The sequence below is a fragment of the Leucopleurus acutus genome, assembly GCF_964270905.1.
Source record: "Leucopleurus acutus genome assembly, chromosome: 10".
Classification (NCBI taxonomy): domain Eukaryota; kingdom Metazoa; phylum Chordata; class Mammalia; order Artiodactyla; family Delphinidae; genus Leucopleurus; species Leucopleurus acutus.
Genome location: NC_139153.1, coordinates 99796149 through 99822303, shown reverse-complemented (window position 1 = coordinate 99822303; position 26155 = coordinate 99796149). Strand labels below are relative to the sequence as shown.

Below are 26155 nucleotides of genomic sequence, written 5' to 3'. Positions count from 1 at the left end.
CTAAAGTGATCCCACTTTGAGGCGAGGCTCCGGGGATGAGAAGTCTTTTTAAAGCCATCATTTTAACCGAGCTATACGCCCGCACCTCTTCCCCTGAGGGACGGCTCTTTGAAAAAGCACGTTTACGTCAGGAATGTCAGCCCTCATCTGTGTCGGTAAAACGGTTCCTTGCCTCTTACTGGACAGTGTCCCGCATCTTGGGGTTAGACCAGCACAGGTGATGAGCTGAGGAAGGGCACCCAGCCTTAGGAAGAGATTAGGATGGGTATGCGGTTTAGGAACCGAAATCATGGTTTTCTCCTGTAGAAAGTAAGACTCAGATTAAATCTGAGAATATTTTTTAAATGTCTTTTTCACGATCATGTACTCGGAAACCAATTTCATACTAAACTGATTAAATAATACATTTATGATCTATAACTGCACTTACAGCTTTTTTGTAAATATAAACTATAATTTATTGTCTATTTTATATCTGTTTTGCTGTAACATTTAAGGAAAGACCAGACTTTTTTTTTTTTAAAGAGTTTATTTAGAAAGTATCATAGTGTAAACAAATTGTACCACTTTGATTTCCTTTTTAAAGCAAGACTCATGATGCAAAGATGAATCCACGCATGAGGATTGTGCTTCTCTAGAAAGTTGGGGTCTTTTTTAAAGAACATCTGTGAACCATACATGATTAATAAAGATTTTCTTTAAGGCAGAGGCTGGCCGGGATCCTGTTGTCGTCTGCCGTGCACAGCGGACGGGGTCTTGTTTCTAAGGTCCTGACCACCAGGTACTTTGTGCCAAGTGGCCACATCTCCTGAGCGTGGGCGGTGGGGTGACGAGTGTTATCACGAGGAGCACCTGATGGCGAAGAACCTACAGGCACATGCCTTGAGGGAGCCTCGTCCCACAGCTGCGGACTTCCAAGGGTGAGGGTAGACGTGCTCCTTATCAACCAGGACGGCGTGGGTTATGCGGACGCTGGTAAGGTGGCCTACTTCGGCCCTGCCTCTCTCCTTCTTTGATCTTGAGGTCAAGTTAATCCCACTCCTCTTACAGTAGAAGACTGACCTCCTCGAAGGCAGACGAAGTACAGGACACGGCCTCTAGGACTGCTGAGTCCGAAGCTGCTTCTGGTTAGGGCTCCATCGTGGGGCTGCAGGGCTTCCTCGGTCCCTGATATGCAGACCTGGGAAGGCCCCAGATGGCCAAGCCAAGCAGAATCTTCCTAGGAGTTAACAGAATAGTCGGGACAAGCCTTGTGGAACTTTCCACGTGAGACATCGGATCTTCACGTTCACGTGGACTCTGGCTTCATGTTAACTAATGAAATCTCTCACTCAGGAGGGACAGAAGTATCCCTTGGACAGGAATAAGCGATGGGTCAAGTATCAACACACACACAAGACTATGGCATCAGCGGTATCTTACTCAGGCACGCGCCAGGAGTACCACCGTTTTCATTATGGCTCACCACTCCCCGTGAGAGAGGCATCACCAGAGACAGAAGATCCAGGAGGGGCTGGGAAAGTGGCTCTTCCAGAGGCGACGGGGTTTTGTGTTTTAAATCCGCTCCAAGCTACGGACCAACGACGTTATTAACAAGTCAACTGGGACCTTCAGATCAGAGCAACGCAATACCGCCACAAGGCAAGGCCACCTTTCCAGAACTTGTGCGCGGATGGTTCAAAAACTATGCATCGCATGATGCTTTCACCGAAATCACTCCAAAGCCAAAAACAGTCTGGCAATTGGAATTTCCTTGACTCTATTTTAGTCTCAAAGGAAACCATTTAGATTTCACCAAGAGAAGGTTAAAGGGGATGGATGGTAGCTTGCCACTGAAAATATTTAGTTTGCAAAGGGATCATGAGTTACACATGTACTTAGAGAAACCTAAGAAAGAATCTGTGGAGTGTGTTGGCTTAAAAAACACACACATGGAGAAGATAGCACAAGTTTAGTGCGTTCGGATCTCTGAGTCACCACCGCAAGGGACCGGGCAGCGGCCGCAGGACTGAGCTCCTGCCCAGGGCCAGGCAGGAGACAGCTTCCAGCCGAGCTCACAGTTCATCCTTCGCCTGGCGCAGGACAAAGTGGTGCAAGGAATCCAGGTCTCGGCCCCCGCTATGCTCGCTGACTTTTTTGCCTCCGCGGAAAAGCAGCAATGTGGGATAACCTCGTACCTTAAAAAAAAAAAAAAAAATTGAAAACCAACACAAAGTTGCTTCTTAAATAAAATCAGAAAAGATCCTAGAGTCGTGCCCAGGGAAGTCTATAAATTTTCAGAACGTACAGACCATCAAAAAAGTACCTAAGAGTTCAGAAAGCAGAGCCTTGGGGCTCTATATTCACTTTCCAACCCAAACCTACTTTCAAGATTAGCAACAAGGAGTGACTTCACCCTAGAGTGGAGTCTCGCCTGGGGAGCTGGTGTGGATGGAGGGGGCCTGAGGCTGCATTTCCCACAAGCTCCCTGACAACGCCAGGGCGCTCTGTGGTCCGCGCTGAGTGGCAGCAGGAGCCTCAAGGATGCACACTTGTCAGCACAGCTCACCTTTCTCCTTAAAGCACCAAAAAAATAAAAAATTTTTAAAAATGACTGGCATCTTCTAGTAAGTAGATGACGTCTGTGCTACATACATCTATTCTAATAAACTCCAGAGGCCTCAAAAATGTTTTAAGAAAAACACCACAAATGGAAAAATATAAATAAATTGCAAATCTTCTGGGCTATTCGATGGTGCTAACAGCTTGGAAAGAAGGCAACAGTTACATAAAGAAGCCAAGCCTGGCCCATTGGTGTGGCCCTCTCGGGGAAGTGTAGGATCAAATACTTTCTGCACTGAGCGCTGCCTTGTGTCTGTGTGTGCGACGAAGGCTACAAGCCAGCTGACCGTTTAGCCAATGGGAATGGCCGCGCAGGTGGCGCCCTGCCCTCCAGCTCAGAGCCTCAGGTACTGCCAGCCTTTCGCCCAGGTGGCAAGGCCTGAAAACCCCTCTGAACTGTGTGCACTCACAGAAGACAGCCTTGCCTTTGAGAGAGCAGCTCTTTTGCTTCTCAAATGGGAAAAAGAAATCCCCAAAGGACACAAAAAACTCTTTGTCGAGAGGATGAGTTATCTTGGTTGAGCCCACAATACCGAATTACAGCTCCACTTGGGATCCGCCCCCAGTTCTGTCCCCATGAGTTTCCATCCATGTGGACCCACCGAGTACTTGCTGCAGATGTTCCGTTCCGCAGTGCAGTCCAACTCGGCGATCTTGACCTCCGCCAAGCCAGGGAATTCCTTTTTAGAGAGTTCCTCCCAGGTAGGAGCCAGGCTCTTACAATGCCCACACCTGGGGACAGAAGAGCGACAGCTTTGTTGAGGTCCCGTCAAGCTCACTCGCCTGCACTTCACTGCCCAGCCTGTTTCTTCTGTAGGAAGCAGCCGACAGCTGCCCAGAAGTGGACAAACCGGCAGGTTCTCCCGCGGGGTGCGCCCCCCACCTCCTGCACCTGCTCGTCCTCTCCCATCCCGAACACGGAATTCAAACCCAAGCCAGAGCAGGCTTTCGGATACCCTGACTGACAACAAGACGGTCTGCAAACCAGCTTCAGCTTTGCAACCATCTCTACGATGCGGTCAACTGTGGGCTTTTTAAAAAATCACCTGAATGCCAAAAACAGGTATTTCTTACGGTCTTAAGTGTTCAAAAGAACTTCAAAGCTTCCCTGAAGCTTCCGGGATGTGGTGTGAGCACTGAGGCCACTAAGTTTGGCTCAAACTCTCCTTCCACCTGTTACTATACCCCCTTCCTGACCATCTTCCCCTCTATGGCCTGCTCCCCTTCAATGAAAGGGGCTCTTCTGTCCTTGTACGTGATCTGTACAGCTTTAGGGTTTTTTTAAAAAAAAAACTAGAAAATACGTGATAGTTTTAAAGGCATTATCTAGTGATTCTACTCTTTAAGAATAAAACCTGCGCAAGTCGTACAGGTCACTCGTTAACTTTTTTATCTCTGCCGTTACTGATTCTCATGGATACGCGCAATGAAACAAAGTGGGAAGCGAAAATGGCACGTGTGTGTTTGTGTTCAGAAACAGGATTCCTCTCTCCTCAACACTATCTTTCCAAATGGGTTGTTTCAAGACAAAGCATTCTCCTCGTTTTACAGCTGAGGAAAGTGGGTTCAAAGGATTTAAAGGGCATCCAAAGCCGCAGTGGTTCACGGCACATCCTGGAACCTATCGTCTTCCCGACTGCGGTTGCCGCGGTCTCGGGCTCCGAGCAGCCCATCTCTGCTCTGGCCCCCGAGGGCCACGGGCCAGGAAGGTCAGGTGACTGACAGACTGCATGGCTCTAACGGAAAGCTGAGCTCTACTCGATTTCTCTACAACATCCAGAGAGACTAAGGGGCAGAGCTTAGTCTTTAACCCCAAAAGCCATCTATTTGGCAAAGTGCCCAGATACCACAAAACTGCAGTGTTATGTGGCCACGATAAGAAGTCTCCATTTTTGTTTCTTCCAGAGCAGACTGAGCTTTAAGTTAACCTCATTCTCCATCATTCTCCATCACTTTGTGAATTACCACCAAACTTTAACACATATAATGACATTTCCCTTTTCCCTATAGCATAACTACAAGTAAATGTATCTGCCCCACACTGAGTCCGGAGGGTTGGCCTATGGCCTGAAAAATAGGATGTGACTCAAGCGCACGAGGACCAAGTTTCTAATTCAACAGCTACTCACCACGGGGCATAAAACTTGACGAAGGTTATGCCTTCTGCGATGGTGTCATCGAAGTTATTTTCCGTCAGTGCCAACACAGTGCCCTTGGGGGAGGGAAAAGCCACAATTCAAATACACCACGTAGAGCAGAGCGGGGATCATGCTTTGGGATCGCAGAAATACAGGTCCGTCATCTTTTAAAATGCTGTGATGTGTGCTCCGAGGCCACCCACAAATACCTACACAACTCACTTTTCACAAGCTCCACTAAAGGGCAGTGACTCATCATCACCGGTCCCACGGTCCTGAGCCCAGGAGATGCGGCGTGGAGGGGACAGGACACGTCCAGCGTTCTGCCCCCAGCCAGCCCAGGCAGGGTCAGGTGCAGCCGCTGTCTCCAGGGCTTCGGGTGGGCAGGGCCCAAGCACGCGCCTCCCGGGCTTGGAGCCTCGGACACTGATCGAAGTCCGAGCTGACCGGCCTCCCCGAAGTCTGTACACACTGCTTTCCCCGCCGACCCTATCGCTCTCATCCTACAGATTCATAATTATCTTCTCTATGTGACGGAGGGACCTTAGTTACACAAGCACAGGCAACATGTGCTTCTACAGATAACAGGCTGCTTTCCATTTTTAAATTCACAGTAAATGTGAAGACTGCTCATTTGAACTCAGGCTGGAGAATTCAGGGCAAAGGTGCCACACGGCAGTCTGCTCTAAAGCGATTCTATCTTGAAGGCTCTTCACAGGGTTATGTCTATGTGCTTTCCTCCAAAAATGGATCTGTGATCCTCTCGTGAGAATACGGATGGGGACTTTCCTGGTGGCCCAGTGGTTAAGAATCCTCCTTCCGATTCAGGGGGACGTGGGTTCGAGCCCTGGGCGGGGAACTAAGATCCCACACGCTGCGGGGCAACTAAGGCCACGCGCTCCAGAGCCCGCACGACACAACTACTGAGCCCGCACGCCGTAACCGAAGATCCTGCATGCCTCGACGAAGACCCGATGCAGCCAAATAAATAAATAAATGAATAAATAAATAAAAAGAATACGGATGATGTATCACATGGCAAAGTGTGCCAGGGCTGCCCCACTCGAGTCCAGCACCAAGTACCATGTGTCTGTGACCAGGACGCGGGGGCCATCCAGACGCTACCATCTTCATGTCCAGAAACATGACACCACACTCACTGAAAGACCCACTTAGTGGTGGAAAACCTCATTATAAATAGAAACCCTTCTGGGTTTGACAAAAACACCCACAGTATATAATTACACTCGATGTGGGGTGACCTTTACAACCACCATGACACACGCTCCCTTGACGCGTGGTCCCTTAACTACGAAATCGTTTGTTTACTTCTTAAACCAAAACTTCCACTTTTAACTAACACCCACGCGGTCCCCAACCTACAAGCGTCCCACTAGGGGCTGGGCCCGGGGGGGCGGAGGCGCCATCACAGCCCCACCCTGGGAGGATGGGGCCGGCGGCTGCCGGCTCTCCAAGCCTGATCCCCGGGACCCGGGCGTGACAGCCCTAGTGAGTCACGATCGCTCCCGTAAATGCTGAGGCTGGACAGTCACCAGGGAGGCGTCCTCCCCAGGACCAGGGCCGCGCTGCCCGCCGTCCCGGGTAAGAACCTGGCGTGCTGTGCAGTGCCGTTGTGTGAACTGAGGCGGCAACACAAGGATTCGGCTTTGGAAGTACACTGACAGACAAACAGGCCTTATGTGTGGCTCTCAGCTGGGACATCCGAGCACTGCTTTCCCGGGAAAACACCACTTTGACTCCCCGAACAATCCCATCTTCACCCGCGGCTTCAGCATCGGTTTCTACCTACAGGAGCGGATGCGGGAACCTCCTCGTCTAGACAGGCATCCGGCTTAAGCTCCGGACTCTTACCTGTCGCCACGTGCAGACCGCCACAGCCCTGGAAGCAACACCTTGAATAGGGACCCATCGCCTCCCTCCCACCCGGCGCCACCAGCCCGTCTCTCCCTCCCTCCCCTCCCCCATCCCGACTGCGCAGGGGGAGCTGGACACCCCTGCATCCTTCGTCTCCAGATATAGCGGTTTCCGTCTCGTCCACACAGGCTGCAGCCAGCCGGCTTTCTTAAAGTCCAAGCCCTCCACTGGCTCCCTGCAGACCTGAGATCCGCGGCTGGCGGACAAGGCCCTTCGGGGGCCAGCCGCCAGCTCCCTCTGCGTCCCGCACGGTGCCCTTGGCCTCCTCGCGCCCTCTTCACTCCTGCCGGCTGACGCGCCGCCAGGCGGCCTTCCCCACGGCTCTCCGGCCGACACCGACTCACCCGTGGGGTGGCGCTCCCTGCCTCCCCGCCCCGGCCTGCGTCGCAGCACCGACATCTTCGCGTGTCTCCCCCTTCCCACCCGCCACTCTCCACAGGCGGAAAACAACGTCTTTATTCGCTCTGTGTCCTGGCAGCCTAGGACAGTGGCTGGAATGCGACAGGGCTTGATAAACGCAGAACGAACGAACGTGAAACCTTACGCTCTGAATATATGAAGAGGACACCTCGATAAGTCAGCGATCATCTGGACAAATGAAATAGCCTACAGCGATCTGCCTCTGACATTCCCACGCGCAGAGCCTTTCTGCTGCAGCTCTTTCAGGAGCCTTTACCACCTTGACTGCAGCAAATTATGGAAGCGAGCAGAACGGGCCCAAGAGGCAACAGCCCAGCTTTCACAGCAAAGACCTTCAAGTTAGTGAGTGCTGAATCAAAGGGAAGAACTGTCCAGAAATGCTGACACCAAATGCTCGCAGGATCCTTTGTCTCACACCCACTCCAGGTTCTTTAAAGGGAAGCTCTGTCTACGCTGACCCCCTAACAAGCATGTGAAAGGAGTTCAAGAAAACGCTGTGTTGAAAAGTGGACCCCAGCCCACCACGTGAATGACCGACCGCGTGCTGTGCCTGCGCTGTCGCTTGGAGGCGGGAGCTGACCGTGCACCCACCTGGTCGGCCGCGGGCTCAGTGGTCAGCGCGGGGGCCTCCGAGGGCTGGATGGGCTCCGGGGCGCCCCTCTCCGTGCTCTGGAGCTGCGATGCCACGTACTCCCTCAGCGACTCCAGATCCCGCTTCCCCTTGTACTGATCAACCTGCCCAGGACACAGGCGACACAAAGACACGTCAGGGCTGTGAATCCTCAACCCTCCACCTGCCCACGCGTGACCCGCCCCCATCGGACGTCTCTGTCTGGGTGTCCCGGCTCTGTGGTGTCTGCTGCTCAAAGGTGAAGGCAAAGCACAGATGATCAACCGCAGTCTGGCTCTGGGCAAAGAACTTCACAGCGCCTTCCTTCTGCAGAGCTAAGCGGTTCCAAAGTCTGGGCGCTGCCCAGCGGCCAGGGACGAAGCCGGCACTGAAGGGCCTTACCAAGAGCGAGCGCTGACCCCTCTCAAAGGTCGGAATCAGAGCAGTTACCCTAGGACCGTCGATCCGGCTTATTCTAGAGTTAACCTGAGCCAGCTGAGATGCTTCGGGAGTGCGTAACGCCTGATGGTTTCTCTCAACGCGCCAGGCCTTACCAACAAAGAGAAAGACATTCTCGCTCCGTGACGCGTATTCCTTTAAACCAGTGCCCAAACGATCTGTGCTGGCAACGCGCCACCCGTTAAACCACTCGACTGTTCAGCCGTGGTTATGACACACGTCTTGTCTCAATGCTAAGACCCGAAGACGTACCTTTTTACCGTCTCGGAACCAGAGGAGAGCAGGATAACCTCGGACCTGGTTGCCTGAGCAGAGTTCATGGTGCTGTGTGCAATCAACCTGGAAATACAGATCACGCGCCCCGTCAGTTTCTCCGCGAGCCTTCCTGGTAAATGGGCTCTCGGACACTCAGTGCTTTTTCAAAGAAGAAAATTTCTACAACTCCCCATCTGTAGCGTCTCTGCCAGCAAGCTGCAGCTTTTGGAGAGACTTTACCCCAAAATACACCTGAGCTTAGGGAGCAGAGTGATGGGATTTACTTTAGAGACATGATTTCTTTTCACTCAAAAATGCCAGTTTTGGGGGAGTAGTTTACCCTGAGCAGGTCAGCAGATGGACAGAGGGAGCCTAGCCTGACATCTGGAGAAGGGGACGGCCAGCTGTCGTGGACAGAGACCCACGTCAGTCATCAGAAATGTATTCTCAGGTTCAGGAGTTTTAAATAGGAGTATTTGGAATATAATAAAGATAAAACTGAAAAGATGTCAAGTGTTTAACACACAACAGTGAAAACTTCACTTCACAACCATTACAATTTCCTAGGCATCTGCTCTGTGCCCAGCGTCGTGCTCAGCATTTTACCGTCACCCTCACCACCGCCCCAGTCAGATCTCGTCTCGGTTTTGTGAAGGGGGAGACTGAGGTGTGGAGAAGCTGCTCGAGGGTGGCCGGCCAGGTCTGTCCGAATCCCACGTTTATGCTTTTGGCCATCTCACTGTGCTGGGCGCATCACCTTATTAGCTACAGTTCCTGAACACACAGCATTACTCCTGTATACAAATCAGCCCCCAGCAAGGTAGAAAATGAGATTTTTATAGAAGCAATTCAGGCAGGGTGTCTGGTAGGTGCTGGAGGATGGACGGATTAAAAGTGCCTGAAGGCCCGGAAGCTGCTCTAGATATTTCCCGAAAACCCAGTTGTCAAGGCATCACTTCTGGCTTCCCTACGTAAAGTGGGAAAGAATTCCTGGCAGCAGGGCAAAAGCCAGGGCTCCCCACGGGCGGGTCTTCTGCACGCAGGCTGCACACAGGGTGTGAGCACAGAGCCCAAGGTCCTTTTAGGAAAGAGCTCTTGGGTGAGTTCGACTGTGGATGGTCTCCAAGTACGTCCAGTGAATGTTCTCTAAGGCTCTGCCCCATATCTTTGCAGAAAGGGCTCTGGGGCTGCCAATTCAGAATTGGCCATTGCTTCAAAATAAACAAAGGAGCCAAAGCCATAATTTATCTCTAGACTGTGGAAAAGCCAGCACACTCGAAACCCGGCTGCCATCTGTGAAGGTGAAATGAATTATCAAGTGGCACGCTAAATGGAATTAATAAATCAAGTTTGCGACTCTGTGCACAGAATGAAGAATGGGCTACTCAGCTAATTAATCCAGCCAGAGGCGGTCTATTTCCGGTTTAATAAGGGCTTTCACTTACCTTGCCAATCTTGACAGTTTCGGAATGTTCAAGGCCCAGAGCCAGCTGCTCCCAGGTCGGAGCCAGAGCTTTGCAGTGACCACACCACGGGGCGAAGAACTTGATAAAGTGGTCTCCTTCGGGGGTGGGGAAGGAAGGTGGGGGAGGGGAGAGGGAGTGTGAGTTACACCCACCCACCTAGAGCGTGAGTGGAAGCGTCTCATCTTTGTCCTCCTGCAAAGCTCAGTTCAGCATGAACCCTTGAACTGGTAAAAAATGACTCCCCATCAAATATGTCTCTACCCATGAGTTCATAACGATCCTTAAAAACCAATCTGTCATCTTTGGAGGACAACAGGGACCCAACTCATTATTCGGAAAACGGGCTATAAAGGGAAAGAATCAGGCACTTGCCTGTCTTTCCCACGTGAACTGCACCGCTGGATAACCAAGTGAGAAACGAGGGCAAGTGTCTCCTGCTGTAAAAATGAAGAAGCGATGCTTGAATTACAGCAGCAGGCTTTGCATCCCTCGTGAGTTACGGCTCTAGGCGGTGACGGACGAGGCCACTGACGTCACAGAGAGACTTCCCAGCTATGCAGTGTTGCTCACACCCCCCAAAACATCAAACAGAACGTGATAAAGTCCCTAGATTCAACGGCCAACTCACAGGGAACAGAGACATCAGGTGACGTGGACAGGGCGACCGTACTCCACACCATGAAGCAAGTGGCGGCTTCCCTACAGGCAGGGCAGTGCCTTTTGGGGGGCGGGGCACGGGAAGCGAGCAGTGTTCTGTCTTGAGCCGGGTGACCGCTCTATGACCATTCACTACACCCTACATTGTTTTCTGTATCTGGGTTTTATTTCACAATAAGATAGAAGGTCTAAAAAGACTGAATATCACTCCCCTTGGCTAGGAAAAAAACAAGGCTCACAACACCATGATTTAGGCACTGAAAACTTTCATCTAGGCTCTTCTACCTTGACCAGCCGAGGGCCAAAACGGTGTCAGGCTGAGACCAAACCGAAATCAGGCTGTGGCCAAGGAGAGAACCAACCAACGGACGCTGACGTGTGACTCAGGCTCAGAGTCGGACTTTGCCATGGCAACGCTCACGGCGGCATCTTGTCACCGCAGCAATGATGCGAGCGAGGGAAATGGGGAAAAAAACTTGCTTCAAAATCAATACTGTAAATCCACTATACTCCAGTTAAGAAATTTAAATAAAAACATTTTAAATATACATGAGCAGCTGATCTGCAAGGCTGAAACCACGTCTCCAGACAGGTGTGTCGCTACTTTGTGCTGTGAGGCGGAGACAGGAGGCCCGGCAGCTGAGTCAGGGCGGGGCTGCACCGCTCTCCGAGGAGAGACCCTCATGTCAGCAGCACGAGGCCACGGTGTGCGGGCACACGGCCCCTCGGTGGGTGACCTGCTCGGGGGGGTGTCAGGGCTGGGCTTCGGACGGTGGTCTGTCACGGGTGGCCCCGGGAGCACATGCTGCAGGGAGCCCAAGCCCGTCTCAAATTAAAGCGACTCCCCTTCGGATAGAAACCCTGTCAGAGCATCTGTACCAATTAACTAGCCACCTTTAATTAAAAACGGCTGAAAGGATCACCACAAGCGATGTCAGACCTTAGATGGGGTGTATGTCAACTACCAGCAAGCAGGAGGCTTCAGGGCCGGACACAATTTTAAGCCCTCCTAAGAGCGTTTCCAACCCCGTCTCCCAGGAGGATCTCTCTCCATGACAGCATCTGAGAGGGCAGGTCAGCAAGGAGGCTGAACGCACTTTCAAGCCTTTCACTGCTGAGCCCACACTTCCGAACATGTGAAGAAAGGCCTTACACATCATTAACGTTAGAAATCGTACTCAGGTCATTCTGACATTTAGGAGACTATTTTCAAAAAATGAGATTTGGTATCGAAAAGTATTTTAAGTGTAAAGAACACCTACGCTGATTCGATTCGTGTGTTATAATGGTCCCAATAAATTCTGGTTTAAACAGGTAAGAGAAACCTTTGTTTCTGCCTCAGGTCAATAAGCATATGCTTAACATTAACATAAACAAACATTCTTATCCAAGGACGCACTGTCCAGCCAGTACACAAGTGCGTGCACCCACTCGCCATCAGTGAGCTTTCCACACCTGGGGCTTTAGCTTAGGATTAGGACTGGCCCTTCCCTAAGGACAGAGACAGAAGGAGGGATCATCTCCGAGAGGAAGAGCATTAAACACTGATGCCATCGGGGTTGGGGGAGAGAAGCTCTGGACAAGTGCCAGCCCTCAAGCAGCAAGAGGAAAAGCCAGGGCCCCCAGGAGGACGGCCCGGGCAGGGCTGCCCAGAGGTGCAGACCCGGCGCACCCGCCCGCCTACCTTGTGCCACGTGCAGGTCAAAGTTGCCGGCCGAGAGCTCGTACAGGCCCTGCTTGAGCTCGGGGGCTCGGGGTGGCTCCACCTCGGGCTCCGGTGTCTGATGGGAAGAGACGGAACAAGGGTCACTGGGTGTGTGTGTGAAGACCCAGGGGAGCCCATGGAGGCTTCTGTCTGGAACCTTCTATGCTCTCCTCCGTCCCCTGCCACCTCGAGGCTTCGAGGGACACTGCTGTGTTGAGGTGGCGCCCCGGGCAAAGAAGCGACTTTGTCACCCTTGGCAAATGCTCGAGGACCGATGCCCCAGGCAGCTGGGTGATGGCCTCCCTGCCCCAACCCGTCCTTTGCTGTCCCCAAACCCCACCCAACAGAGCAGACAAACTGAAGGATGGGCCACCCCAAACCAGCACCCTGTCCCGTCCTTTGAAACGTGACCTGAGACGTCTTGTAGAATACAGAAGGAAGCAGCACCCGAAGACACAGAGGGAGCAAAAGGGGCACGACGGGGAGCAGGAAACCGTCAGAGAGCAGGCGGGCCTGGCCACCCTTTATCTACACAAACATAAAACCTGTGAAGGAAGGTAAGACTCTGCAGGGCTGATAAAAGAGAAAAGGTGACGAGAAAGAAGAGGCAGGTGGACGGAAGGCAGCAAAGAGGAAACCACAGGGCAAACATGGGCTGCACTTTTAGCAAGAATATAGTTCATGGGGCTAAGTTTGGGACAGAAACACACAGAGAACGGACAAGAAGTGGCATTTCTCCAGTACCTGGCAGACACCAGTGTGACAACTAACTACTAACTAACTACTAACCACTCTACCACACCGTGCGAAACATCTCAATTGTTCAGGCCGACACAGCCACGGCCTGCAAGCAGAGGTGAAGAGAAGACCACTGAATCCCCACTGTGCTATAGACACGTGGGTGTGTGTTACTCAGTTTTTACCTAGTGGTTTGTATTTCTATTAAAAAGAATATCTAAGTTAAGTCTTTAAAAGCTTTCAAAGTGCTGACAGCTCAAAGCTGAGCAGGAAAGCACCATGAAGTCTTCTTTTCCACTGCTGGCTTGACACAACTTTCCAAGTGCTAAGTACCCAGACAAAAGGATGACCGAGAGTGATGGCTAGTGGACAGTCAGCTAGGTTCCAATAACATGAAACAAAAGACTACACGTCACCCTGTATAAGACGTTCAAAGGGCTGCAGTAGCAAAATGTCCACTTACGGCACCAAAGGAGCCTGTGCCTTGGTGGCACGCAGGGATGGCCATTGTGGGAACACCACAGTGTATCACAGAACGGCCACCCTCCCCTCTCCCCGGGCTGGTGACAGTGTGGGCTTACAGAGTCTTAGGAAAGCGATCTGGCAGTATTCATCAGGGGCCACAAAAGTGGTCTTGCTTTTTTATTTTTTGCCTTGCAATTTTATGTCTGGGAATAGAGGCTAAAAAGTCACTCCAAAGTAGAAAAGGAAGACGTCCTTTACAAAGATAAAAATGTTCCTTATAGCATTTCTGATGACAGAAAAAATATAAGTAACCTAACTATCCCTGGACAGAGAAGAGCTGGATTATGGCAAATCCAGGAGGTAAAATACGGTCAGTATAAAGATGACTCAACTATATAAAAAGATCATTAATGAAAGGAACCATGTTTATTTGATGATGACTGTTTAAGGAAAAATTACAGAAGGAAACATGGAAATATAAAAATTGGGGTACAATTTAAGAAATGGCAGGTTTTCTTTTCTTTGACTTCAATACTGCCATAATGCTAGGAAGGAAAAAATCTAAATTTATCCTGTTTAAAGATGAAAATGTGTACATTAAGTTATTTAGATATAAATACAGATGAAGTTTTTAAAAAGTTTTTGCTTATAAGGCAAAATTCACATTGAAAAGAATTTCGGCTTGCAGTATTAAGTCTGAATATTTGAACTTTTCTATAATAAGGCACCCTGTCATCATTTCTAGCAATTATCTGAGATCCCCACTGCTCTGAGACACAAAGATATGGCCAGTGGGTAACTGAGGTCTCAGGCGGGGAGGGGTGGGTTCCATGTGGCCACGCCCCCGGGGTACCCCGCTGAGGATGGCTACGTGAGCCTCAGCCTGGCTGCCCCGTCCCCAGCCCGTGCTTTGGGCTCCACTCCCCAGAAAGACGTTCGGCTCATGAGGTGAAGTCTTTCTGCCATCCTGACACTGGCAGATGCTTTCGTGAATAAAGTCATCATAGAAGACTGGCTTTTTGCTGAAAAGTTTACTTTAAATGTTTTTGGAGACCATGAACTCCCCTTTAAAACTGGCTTCCGGGCTTCCCTGGCGACGCAGTGGTTGAGAGTCCGCCTGCCGATGCAGGGGACATGGGTTCGTGCCCCGGTCCGGGAGGATCCCACATGTCGCGGAGCGGCTGTGCCCGTGAGCCATGGCCGCTGAGCCTGCGCGTCCGGAGCCTGTGCTCCGCAACGGGAGAGGCCACAGCAGTGAGAGGCCCGCGTATCACAAAAAAGAAAAAAGAGAAAAAAAAAAACTGGCTTCCTCCCCTCAGAGGACATTTCCACAAAAAAAAAAAAAAAAAAAACAAACTTGAAGTTTAAACCTATGTGAAAGTTACACCTGCTCCTCCAGCTTTCTTGCCATGACAAAGATGCAAATTTACTCTCCGCGAGGTTTGTGGTTTTCCCTGTTGCCTAAAATTAGACACGTCTCTGGTCAACACTTATTCAATACCGTATGCCGACGTTCTTCTCCATGTGGTTCTAAACTTTTAAGAATGTGAGGTAAAGTAGCACTTGGGAAGCAGCTGGGTTTCCGATTAGCTGTGACCTCTACACAGAATCTGGGGGACAGCTGAAGGACCACACCCTGGAAGATGACACCAACAGCATCAGGGCCCCCAAAAGAGCCCTGGAGCCCAGACAACCTTCAGGTCAGGGAGCGCCTGCCTGACGCAATACCACGGTCTTACTCCAGTGCTGGACTGGACATTACATTCAAAGGCTTCAGATGCTCTTAATATTTTCATCAGAAACGTACAGCACGGGAACACGGGCCATCTTTCTATTCCCGTCAAAATACAGCTCAGCCTCTGTGGGCCTGAGCAGTCAGCATTGATCCGAAAGCACCACCCACGAAGGGACGCTCACTGCAGGGCTCACGATCGCAGTGATTTATAACAAAACTAAGGGTCCTAACATCAGCTGGAGGAGGATTACAGGGTTTTTTTGTAACACTCTACAAATAATTATGTCTTTAAAAAATATCTCAGTAACACAACATTGTAAATCAACTATACTTCAATTAAAAAAAATCTCAGAAATCATACAGTTTCTCCCATTTCCTGATATTATCCTTACCGCAGGGGAGGCCATTAAGACATGGAGAGCATGAAGGGTATTGAATTCTGTTATCAGCAAAGCCACTTAGGGCCGTGGGGCTGAGGGCTGAGAAGCAAAGGGAAGATTCACACTGTGGGTACCGCCCGCGGGAGCGAGGTCCCGGGGGAGGAAGGGCGGGAGCCTGGCCCTGACCCTGGGTGGCCACGAGTCCATCTCGGGTGCTGAGGAATTACTGCGAGCTGAATTACATGTGAAGGGGGCACAGAAGGTATGTTAAAAAGTAGTAAGTCCTCATCTGTGGGCTGCATCCTGAAATATTTACAAATGACACTGACTGTGCAGCCAAACGTGGGGCGGGGAAGCAGGGGAGACAAAATAAGGCCCACAGAATGGGAACCACTGTCAAGGCTCAGGCGGGCACGCGGGGCCACCTTCCCTGCACTCCTGCCCACCATCCATTAGACTCTTCTTTCTACTCTGGTGCCTGTTTGAACTTTTCCATAACAGAAACTTGTTAAAAGTTCATCTTTTCGCACTTACATAAGGTACTTAAAGGAGCCAAATTCATAGAGGCAGAAAACAGCGCTGGGCGCCAGGGACTGCCGGAGGGGGAGGGGAGTCAGGGCTTAACGGGGACAGGGTTTCCTTTCGGGAAGACGGAAAATTTCTGTGCATGGACGGTGGTGACGGCGGCACCACGTTCTGAATGTATTTATACCACTGAACTGTACACTGAAAAACAGGTAACAGGGCAAATTTTATAGTGTGTGTATTTTATCACAGTAAAAAGAAAAACTGAGAAGAAAAAAAAAGTGAACCTTTACTTATGATAAAAGTTGCTTTAAGACGGTACTTAAGGCTTCCCTGGTGGCGCAGTGGTTGAGAGTCTGCCTGCAGATGCAAGGGACGCGGGTTCATGCCCCGGTCCGGGAAGATCCCACATGCCGCGGAGCGGCTGCGCCCGTGAGCCATGGCCGCTGAGCCTGTGCGTCCGGAGCCTGTGCCCCGCAATGTGAGAGGCCACAACAGTGAGAGGCCCGCATACCGCAAAAAAAAAAAAAAAAGATGGTACTTAAACTGGCCTCTTGACTACCCCAAAAATGTAGGAAGAAAGAGGGGGTGGCTTCATGTGCACTCACGGGGGGCTCCTCGTTCAGCGTCTGCAGCATCCAGTTTTCCAGGGCCTGAAAATCCCGGGGACCCTGGTACTTCACAGCTTCTTGGCCAGGCTTGAAAAACTTCAAGCTGAAAGAGTAACAGAGGATTAGTTGCAGTAGATTTTAAAGCACTTCAAACCACTCTGAGCAGAGAGCAAACTCAGTTAGCGGAACAATCATAAAAATGAGGTGTCGGCGGGCCGCAGGCAGCCCACCCCTGCCCCTCTCTGATGATACTTGGAAAAGAAAGAAAAGTAATGTTCTAGGTGATAACATAGTCACTTAATCCTGAACTTTTAAAAGTTTCTTATGTTATTCTTGAAAAACAAAACTGGGGTGAACACATCAGGCCGTGAGTTAAACCCCCAAAGCTACGAGGGTTCAGGTGTGCAGAGCTCTCTAGCTTTCCCCTGCCCCATTTGTTATCCTTCCCCAGCTTCAGTAGTTTTTACGTTCTGCATTTTGAAAAACAATTTACAACTGTAGTAGAAATAGCATTGTTCTGCAGTAAATGTATTTCCAGGATACACTGTCAGCTATTCAACTCTTCAAACGCATGAATATCCAGCTACTGTGAGAGTTCAACTTTCCAACTATAAGGACAACCTTGACATTGGTTGATATGGCCCGTTCACTTGCCCCCAGAGAAGGAATCTTTTCTATTTTACACGCATACTAGGTATCTGCAGACAGAGCAAGGAGCTCTGCCTTTGGAGGGGAGCAAAGACATCACCAGAGGCCAAGATGAACACGTCCAGACCCTGTGTCACTCCACTGGTGACGGGACAACACGGTCCAGATAAAACTTAACAGAAGGCGTCAAGGAAGGTGGGGAGGGGAGGGAATAATTCTTCTATTGACAGAATTAATAGAGGGTGGCAGGATGGAGGGGGAAATATGGCTACTGACAGGTAACAAACACAGGCTAGCATTCGGACGAGCCTACTCATCTAAAACACCCCTAACGCTTCCTGGCACGTACGTGGGTTTTGTTAGGAGACGCCCAATGCACAGTGCCAGAGTGCGAGAGGTTAAGATGCGCAGAAATCAAACTGTGGGTTTGGATAGCTAGCCCCACAAAGGTCTTAAAATGAAGTTTCACACCAAACAAGAAAACCAACACACTGGCTGGAGAAGGCATTCAGGTGAAAATGGGCTTACTGGCCTCACCCAGAAGCTCAGATCCTGTGATGGGCTAGGGGACATCCCAATGTGTCTCCAGTGAAGAATATATGTCCCCTTCCCTAGCAGCTTATACTCATAGAGCCAGGACAAAAAGACGCAATCTAACTCGATTCGGCCAGTATGTCCCTTCCTTCACGAAGCGTAACATTTCAAGTGACTCCAAAGCAGGCTCTCAGACTGTGAACACCCGCATCCACCCCTTGAGACGCTCTGGAAACGTGAGCTGTGCCCACAAAGGACTAGAGGCGGCTACTGTCCCTCTCCACTCCCCACCTCTCGCCCCAGTACCTCCCTCCACCAAAGCGCTTCAGGATGGAAAAGAGTGGATCCTCAAAACATCAGAAAGGAATAAAGACGCAGACGTAGAGAATGGACTTGAGGACACGGGGAGGGGGAAAGGGAAGCTGGGATGAAGTGAGAGAGTGGCACTGACATATATACACTACCAAACGTAAAATCAATAGCTAGTGGGAAGCAGCCGCATAGCACAGGGAGATCAGCTCGGTGCTTTGGGACCACCTAGAGGGGTGGGATAGGGAGGATGGGAGGGAGATGCAAGGAGGAGGAGATATGGGGATGTATGTATACATATAGCTAATTCAATTTGTTGTAAAGCAGAAACTAACACACCACTGTAAGGCAATTATACTCCAATAAAGATGTTTAAAAAAAAAAGAAAGAAAATCTGAAGGCTTAAATATTAATTGTAACAATAAAACTATATAAGAATTTTTAAAAAATCAGAAATCAGAGCAGGCATTGTTGAACCCATCCTCCATTCCTTTGCTAAGGTTAAAATGCAGTAAAACCTAATCTGGGACTTTTCCTTCATGTGGTGTACACTGAGCGAAGCAAAACTAGTTTTTAAAATCTCTTCCTGTTGTTGGATTAAAAATCTTTCTAACCAGCTCGAGTCTGAGATTCTGGTTGAGTTCACAGAGCCTAGGGAGGGCAGAGCTTCCCTCACGGGGCATCTGACTTCACTCCCACTGTACATGGAGGTGAGGGCAGCAATGCAGAGCAGGCCATGGGATTCATGCCCCAAGTATAGCCCCAAACTCTTCTGCTGTTACCAAACCTCCACATGGGCACTCGTTTTCCTGGTGATCTGTTCCTCAATCAAGGAGACTGCAGGGGAAAGATCCCCATTGCTGGGTCCCTCTGGAAAACAGCAATGATGGAAGTTCTACTACTATAGATGAGATGGTGTCATGGGTTGAATTGTGTCCCCAAAAAGATCTGCTGAAGTCCTAACCGCGCTACCATGGAATGTGACCCTATTTAGAAATAGGATTTGCACAGAGGTCATCAAGTTAAAATGTGGTCGTGAAGGTGGGCCCTAATCCAGTACGTACAGAAAGGGGAGATTCAGACACAGAGAGAGACAAGCGAACAGCAGAAGGCCAAGTCCAGGAGCAGGACTGGGGTGACGCTTCTGCAGGGCAAGGAACACCGAGGGCTGCCCACCAACCACCAGGGGCCAGGAAGAGGCAGGGAAGGACCCCTGACAGGTTTCAGAGGCAGCACGGCACTGCCGATGCCTTGATCTCGGGCTTCTGGCCTCCGGAACTGTGAGAGAATACGTTTCTATTCTTTTCAGTGGCACTCTGCATGGCAGCCCTAGGGAACCTCCGTCAGCCCTGCCCCTGCCAGCATTTTCCCAGGTGATAAAGATTCTTTACTGTCTCAACAGCAAGACCTCAAAACATCTTCCCGAGCGTAGGCAGCCTTCTCCAGGGACCTGGGAACCCAAACTCCCTCCCTCTCCAATCCTTTCCTCCAGTTGAAGGTGACAGGGGAGGGATGACCTAAAAGCTAACGTGCTGACGCCCCGCTCCGCAACCCGCCTCAGCACTTACATCACCCCGATTCAGGCCTCGAAACATCCCTAGAAGTAAAGCTCACACAGGCTCATCTATGAATGCCCTGAGGCCGCTACATTTATGCAGCATGCCCCCACCTCCTGCATTCTGTGGAAAAAATCTGTTCTCGGGCTGTGACGAGGTTCCTTCCCAAACCACGTAGTGGTAGCTCATTGTATTGTATAGTTCTTTTTAACAACACAAAACCAGTGCATGGGTTTCTTGGGGAGACCACATCTTCTAAAAAACAAATCAGGACACCTGATCCAACATGGATCTTTCAGTATCTGTGCATAGCATCTGTGCAGTAACTGATGTTGCAGCCAGAGAGCTCGTATGACTGGGTGCAGGTGGAACCCTCTACTCTCTCCCTGACACTTGCCTTCTCAGTCCTATGACTGGTCCTGTTTCACCTTCCCTATGGCGTGGTTTACCGTGCACAGAGCCACAGGGCCACACACAGCCGGCTGTTTCAGAGTGGACACCATGGCCACCCATCTCTGTTGCTCCTGCACCTTGAAAGTAACAGGCTCTCAACAGGTAACTGGTCCCACTCCTCACTGGCTGCTGCTTTGGGATGCTCTTCATACAAGCAGAGTTTACTTTAAAGGCAACGCAGTGGAGCACAGGACAGTGGTGCCAACGGGTAGGTACATACAGCAGGAAGTTTTGTCTCTATTGCTCTGATGTGATGTACACTTGAGTTACTGCACCCACATTAGCAAACAGTCACCAAAGACCAAGAGTTCCAGGGCCCTTTATGGAAATGCCAAATCTCCAAAGGTTAGAGGAAATCTTAACATTATTGGGTATGTTCAGATCGGTATCTACACACATGTTATTACACACAACAATGTTATGGGGGGGTAGGTGTCAGCATCCTACTTCAGACTCAGAGGCTGTGGAACGTGCGTGACCAAAGCTGCAGGATAAGTACACGGTAGAGCTGGGGTCCAAACCGTGACATCCAGGTTCCAGCCCAGAGCTCCTGCCATTTTCCATGCGGCCTCTCAAGTCTGAAGATCAGCTCGGGTTTCCCAAAGGATTGACTTCATTTGTCAATCTGAACAAATATTTGGGGACCTGCGGTGCCCAACCCCTCCCCCATCCTTCTGGAAACAGCGTCTTCCCTTTCTTGGAGAAGCGCTCTTCACTCCACCAGTAAACGTTGAGTCTGAACGGGGCTGCCGCCTTCCGACAAGATCCTGCCTCTCGGGTCACAAAGATGGTTTCTGGAATGAACAGTCCATCCAAGCTGGGCCAATCGGCGACGGGCCCAAGTCCGCCATGGCAACAGAGAGATGCAGAGCGGGGGGTTAAGTCACCTTAAGGGGCAGGAGGGCAGAAAAACAGACCTCCAAACCCATGGAGCTGAGTCTCAGAGGCCTTCCCCCACAGCCTTCAAATTAATTCCGTCTTTTGTTCATTAAGCCAGTTTCAATTTCTGTTCTTAAAACCAAAAAACTGTTTTAACTGTCAAGGAAGTAGGTAGCAAGTATCACTTGTCAGAACAGCTGCACTTTCTTTCCAACAAAAACAGCCCACGGGCCAGTCACATGGGAAATAACTCTAGAAGGGAGGCTTAAGAATTAACAGAGTGACCAAAAATTCAGACGCAAATTCATGACAGTCGGTGCTCGTCGTGTAAACGTACGTGTGAACGTCAAATGTGACAGGACCTCGTGGAGAATGCCACTTTTGTCTGGCAGACATGTTCTTTTATAAACAGGAAAACTCAACTAATTAAAGGCTTTTCCCAAACAAAGTAAAAAACGGCACCTAATACACACACGGTGCAAATATAACCTTTCCCTAACAACAGGGAGTGCCTGCTTGAAGTCGGCATCCCCTCACTCTCAGAACTACAAAGAAGGTGCCAAAAGTTTAACTTGAACTTTCTTGGCCGAATGCGGCTGGCGAAAGCCGAGGAAGACCCGGCGGATACAGGACGCGAGCGCCCGTCACTTACGTGGGGTACCCACGCACGCCCTGGGCGGAGCACACGTCCGAGCTGGCTGTGCAGTCGACCTTGGCCACGTACACCTTAGCGTCCTCCATGCTGTTGTACTTGTCTCCCAGGTCGTTCCAGGTAGGCTGCAGCCGCTGGCAGTGTCCACACCTGTAGCAAGGTGACAGTGACAAGCACGCTGAGCGCCGGGGTCAGAGGGTGCCCGACCCACCTGCTCAGCCATTTCCTAGGGCAGTGGGGCTCTCTGATCCAACCCCTTCTTCACACTGCAGTGGAGACGGAGCCGGACAGCTCACAGTGTCTGCATAATCTGCTCCCCTGCTTAAACCCTCCGGAGAGACCCCGCATTGTTCTCAGCGTGGAATCAAAACTTAGCCAGGCGCTGTGCCGGCTCCCCCTGGATCTGGTCCCTGCTGACCTCCCACCTGACCTCTATGCACACTGCCCTCCTTCCCTTGCTGCCCACCACTGGGCCATGCTGCTGAGTTTCCAGGTTCCTGAAAGGGCCGTGGCTTGGCCGGGCCCTGGGAATCAGCACACTCTTCTCTCTGGCACTTCCTCCCTAAACCCACCTGGCTCATTCCTATTTGTTCCTCCAGGAAGTGACTCCCAGGCTGTCTGGTGTCCACCCTCTTCTCCCCTTCTTCTGGAGAGCTCCCTCGCTCCGCCCCTGTGGCGGTGGCTTAGCACTTCCCCTCGCCATGGCTCCTTGACAGTCAGGTCTCCTCTACCATGTAACCGAGTCTCCCCAAATGCGAGGCAGCCTCGAAATGAAATCAGCTCTGCATTCTCTCCAGGGAGAAGCATACAAAAAGCCTGTGGCCACCCCCAAACTTCTAAATCTGAGATACTCAAACATACACTCATAAAATTCATTGTATGAATTTAACTATACACAAACACTATGGCATGTGGGGGCTTTTTCCCCATTCACCTGGTAAGTGTGTATTCATGATGTCTACGATGTAACTACTTGCTGTATTGCTTTCTAAAGTGTGGTAAGAACACCCAACACTTAATAACTGAGTTCATCCTCAAATAATTTCTCAATCAAATCAGTGTTAAATCTCCTTGCCTCTTTTCTTTTCTGACAGATGACCTCACCAGGAAGCACCTAAAGGAAGCACTGGAAAATTCTGCTTCAAGCAGAATAACCTGTCTTCCCTAAGCACTTTCTTGGCCAGAGAAGAGAATCCTGCTTTATAAGAGGTTCGAATACAATATGAATCCCTTCTTTTCTGGAAGACAATTGTGAGGGCAAACCCCTGCTGGATTTAAGTATACATGGTACAAGAGACAAGCATCACCCTTTCTACAGCTGGATCCCCAGGGCCTGGCACGTACTAAGTGCTTGGCGATCTCTCAGCGATGGATCCGTGGGTGCCGTGCAGTTGGCACTTCTGGGTTTGGACCTCTGGGGCTACAGCATGAACCTCTGAGACAGCAGCTGCATTCAGAGGCAGTTTGTGGTCACATAACAGAGCAAAGCCACCTGGTCCTTTTGAGGAGGCGGCTCCAACCTTGACCTCACTGTCACCAGGTTCAATGTGACCCGAAAACTGGCCATAGAGAAGCTATGACCTGACGCTGGCACAAGATCTACAGCAGTAGGACAGCCCTGCCTCTACCCAGTTCAGAGCAAATACACACAGATCGATGTTTTCATTAGCTCCTGCCCCCAAATCACACGTGGGCTCCCAACATTCCAGAAACTGAAATGGAAAGAGGAGGGGCAGCCCACAGCGTATTCCATCTGAGCTCCAATCTGCTCTTAAAGTCTAACTTTTAAATGTTGTCACAGAAACCCACACATCTCTATTTAAACATTTCACAGTAGACTATTAAGAAGCAAACAAAAACTTTAAAAGTCACTTTTTATGGGAGCATCCACCTAAAAGTCTATAAGCCACACACAATGAAACATTACATTACTTTAAGGAATGTACTTAATACCAAGTGCCCGGTCCTGTCCCTCACTCAGCCCAGGACTAGCTGGTGAGTATTACAGAGACTCCAGAATTAAAACTCCACTGGCACTGCACGGACCTACGATGTCTACATGTCAGTTTTTCTTTAAAATATAAGAGAAAAAAATCCATGGGCAGATTTATTCCACAAAAATAGGCTTCACTTAAGTAGTGTATTTAATTGGAATAGCTACTCTGAGAATAATACCCTTCACAAAGTAACTATCGATGTCCATTATGTTACACTACAAAGTATTTTCTATACCACTGGTAGTTCTACAAATTCAACTCTTGGTTCTTGGGAACTGGAAACACAATGTATCTATGGGACAGCTCTGACCCAGACCAAAAGTGCTGATTTAACTCCAAATGAACTGAAATACAGTCATCATCTGAACATGGGGAGGAAGAGAAAAAGTTTTCTCCAACTTCCACCTGCACATTTTCTGAACAGGCCGTTTTTCTTGGGCATCTTCTCCCTATTCCTTCCTGCATCCCCTTCCCACATCTCAAGGAGCCTCCTCCGCTCTGGGGGCGAATGCCAAATTCTGCAGTAAAGCCTGCAAAGGGCCTTGGGCCCGAAGACCGGCTGGCTGCTCCGCCCACGGAGGACCCCCTTCAGCGGGCATCTAGGCCCTAGGAGGAAGGCACTCAGTCCCTGTGCTCGTGCGAATGACGGGAAGGCTTTCTGCAGGGCAACCCACAGGGCAGGCGTCTCTGGGTTCGGCACCGAGGCCACACCAAAGCCCCCCGCCCCCCGAGAACCACGGCGAGGGGCACCGTCTGCTCAACGTAGTAATAACTTTTCCCATCTCACACTCGGCAGACGACCAGGCCCCAAGAGAGCAGAGAGGAGCAGGTGCCAGAGGTCGGCCTTGGGTCCGGGGCCAGTGGCTCCCATCACCGCGAGCACAGCTCCCCACCACCCCGGGGCTGCGGACGGGCCCCCAGAACCCGCACTGTTCTCCACCCCCCGGGGGAGCGCAGGAACCTTCTTCTGCCTGGGCCACCCCTTCCCGCACGGTGGGAAATCACGCCTTGTGAGTCCCTGTGTTTCAATTAAACTCGCAGGCCGGAGGTCTGCCGTGCGGCGAGCGAACCGCCTCCGAAGTCCAAGTGTGCACGCCGGACGCCTGGTCGCCGGGGAGACCGCACGTGGCCTCCGGGTCCCGGCGCACCGCAGGCCGCTGCCTCCGGCCGGCGCAGAAGTTTAGGGCCAGGGGGCGGACGGGCTCTGAGCTCCCAGCGGCCCCGAAGGGCGACGACCCCTTCCCCTCCCCCGGTGCGGGGATCGGGGGAGGGGGCGCGGGAGCCGGAGCCGCGGCCTTTTCCGGCTCTGCCCTCGGGGACCGCCCCCTCCTGCTCCACCCCGGCCCTAGCGCCACGTCAGCCGCGAGCGCCCGGCGCGTGCCGCCTCCCGGCCCGGAAGACCCTCAGCCCCTCGCCGGGCGCCCCCAGACCGCGGCCCCGCGCCCCCCGCGCGCATAGTGCGGGCCCGGGCCAGACCCGCACCCGCGGAGCCCGAGGCGGGCGGTGCGGCCAGTTACCAGGGCGCGAAGAACATGACGAAGTGCGCGGCGCTCTGGATGCCGTGCGTGAACATGTCGGCCGTGTACAGGTGCTTGGCGTGCGGGTCCTGCCCGTCCCCGCCGTCGGCCGCGGGGGCAACGTCCGCCGCCGACCCCGGCTCCTGGGCCCAGGCGCCCCCGCGCCCGCCGCCGGCGTCCAGCAGCAGCAGCAACAGCAGCAGCAGCAGAGGCGCGGCCGGCGCCAGGGCCCGGGGCCGCGGCGGGAGGAAGCCTCCGGCGCGCGCGGACATCACGGCTGGTTGGGCGCGCTCTCGCCGCGGCGGCCGGTAACCCCTCCGCGCCGCCCGCCCCGGAGAGGCCCCGCCCGCGCCCCGCCCCGCCCGGCGCGCGCCCGCTCCCCGGCGGAGGCTGGGCCCGCGCGCGCCCGGAGAGCCTGGCTGGGAGCCCGCGGAAGAAGTGGGTCCGGGCCCCCGACAGCCTTCCGTGCCGGGCCTCCAGCACTTCCTGGGACGGCTTGGGTTACTCCCGCAGGGCGCTGCGCCTCCCCAAACCCAGGCTCTGCCCGCTCTGGCCTGGAGCGGGGCTGAGTGTTGGAGCGCCGGGAGGCCACTGAGGGGGATGTCAGCCTCGGTTCATCTCAACGTACACAAAGACCCCAGGATTTCAGGCAAAAGGAATAAAGAGCTGCTGTCAGCAGAATTCAGGAAACTGAGCAGAATTGGCGGGGTTTACACCTGAATGAGTCAAATTCTTGGCTGGACCTCAACTGTGATTCTGGGCCTGAGCTCAGGGACTGATGAAAACCCGCTTAACAAGAGAAACGCGTGCGGGTGTGCCCTGCCCTGCCTTACCTTGAGGGTGAGGAGAAAAGCTCCAAGCATCCTCTTAGACACTAACCCCGCAGGGCTCCTCCTCCAAAAACGCCTGG

The 26155-nt window shown here is 51.7% G+C and overlaps 1 protein-coding gene across 1 annotated transcript; it reads right to left on the bottom strand.

Moving 5' to 3' along the window:
• Positions 1–115: 115 nt before the first annotated feature.
• TXNDC5 (thioredoxin domain containing 5) lies at positions 116–25555 on the bottom strand. The gene is made up of 10 exons (XM_082847316.1): positions 25246–25555; positions 21732–21881; positions 16698–16803; positions 12226–12322; positions 9864–9979; positions 8416–8502; positions 7686–7829; positions 4731–4813; positions 3204–3333; positions 116–2177 (listed from the first exon to the last, which is right to left on the bottom strand). Exons 1-10 carry the CDS (start codon positions 25515–25517, stop codon positions 2055–2057), a joined length of 1308 nt encoding a protein of 435 aa, XP_082703442.1. The 5' UTR covers positions 25518–25555; the 3' UTR covers positions 116–2054.
• Positions 25556–26155: the final 600 nt, after the last annotated feature.

Coding starts and splice junctions, on each gene's coding strand:
- TXNDC5 (XM_082847316.1), bottom strand. CDS start 25,517: ATGTCCGCGCGCGCCGGAGGCTTCCTCCCGCCGCGGCCCCGGGCCCTG. Junction 8,503..9,863: donor AAACTGTCAAGATTGGCAAG/GTAAGTGAAAGC, acceptor CTGTATTTCCAG/GTTGATTGCACACAGCACCA. Junction 2,178..3,203: donor ACATCTGCAGCAAGTACTCG/GTGGGTCCACAT, acceptor TTTTTTTTTAAG/GTACGAGGTTATCCCACATT.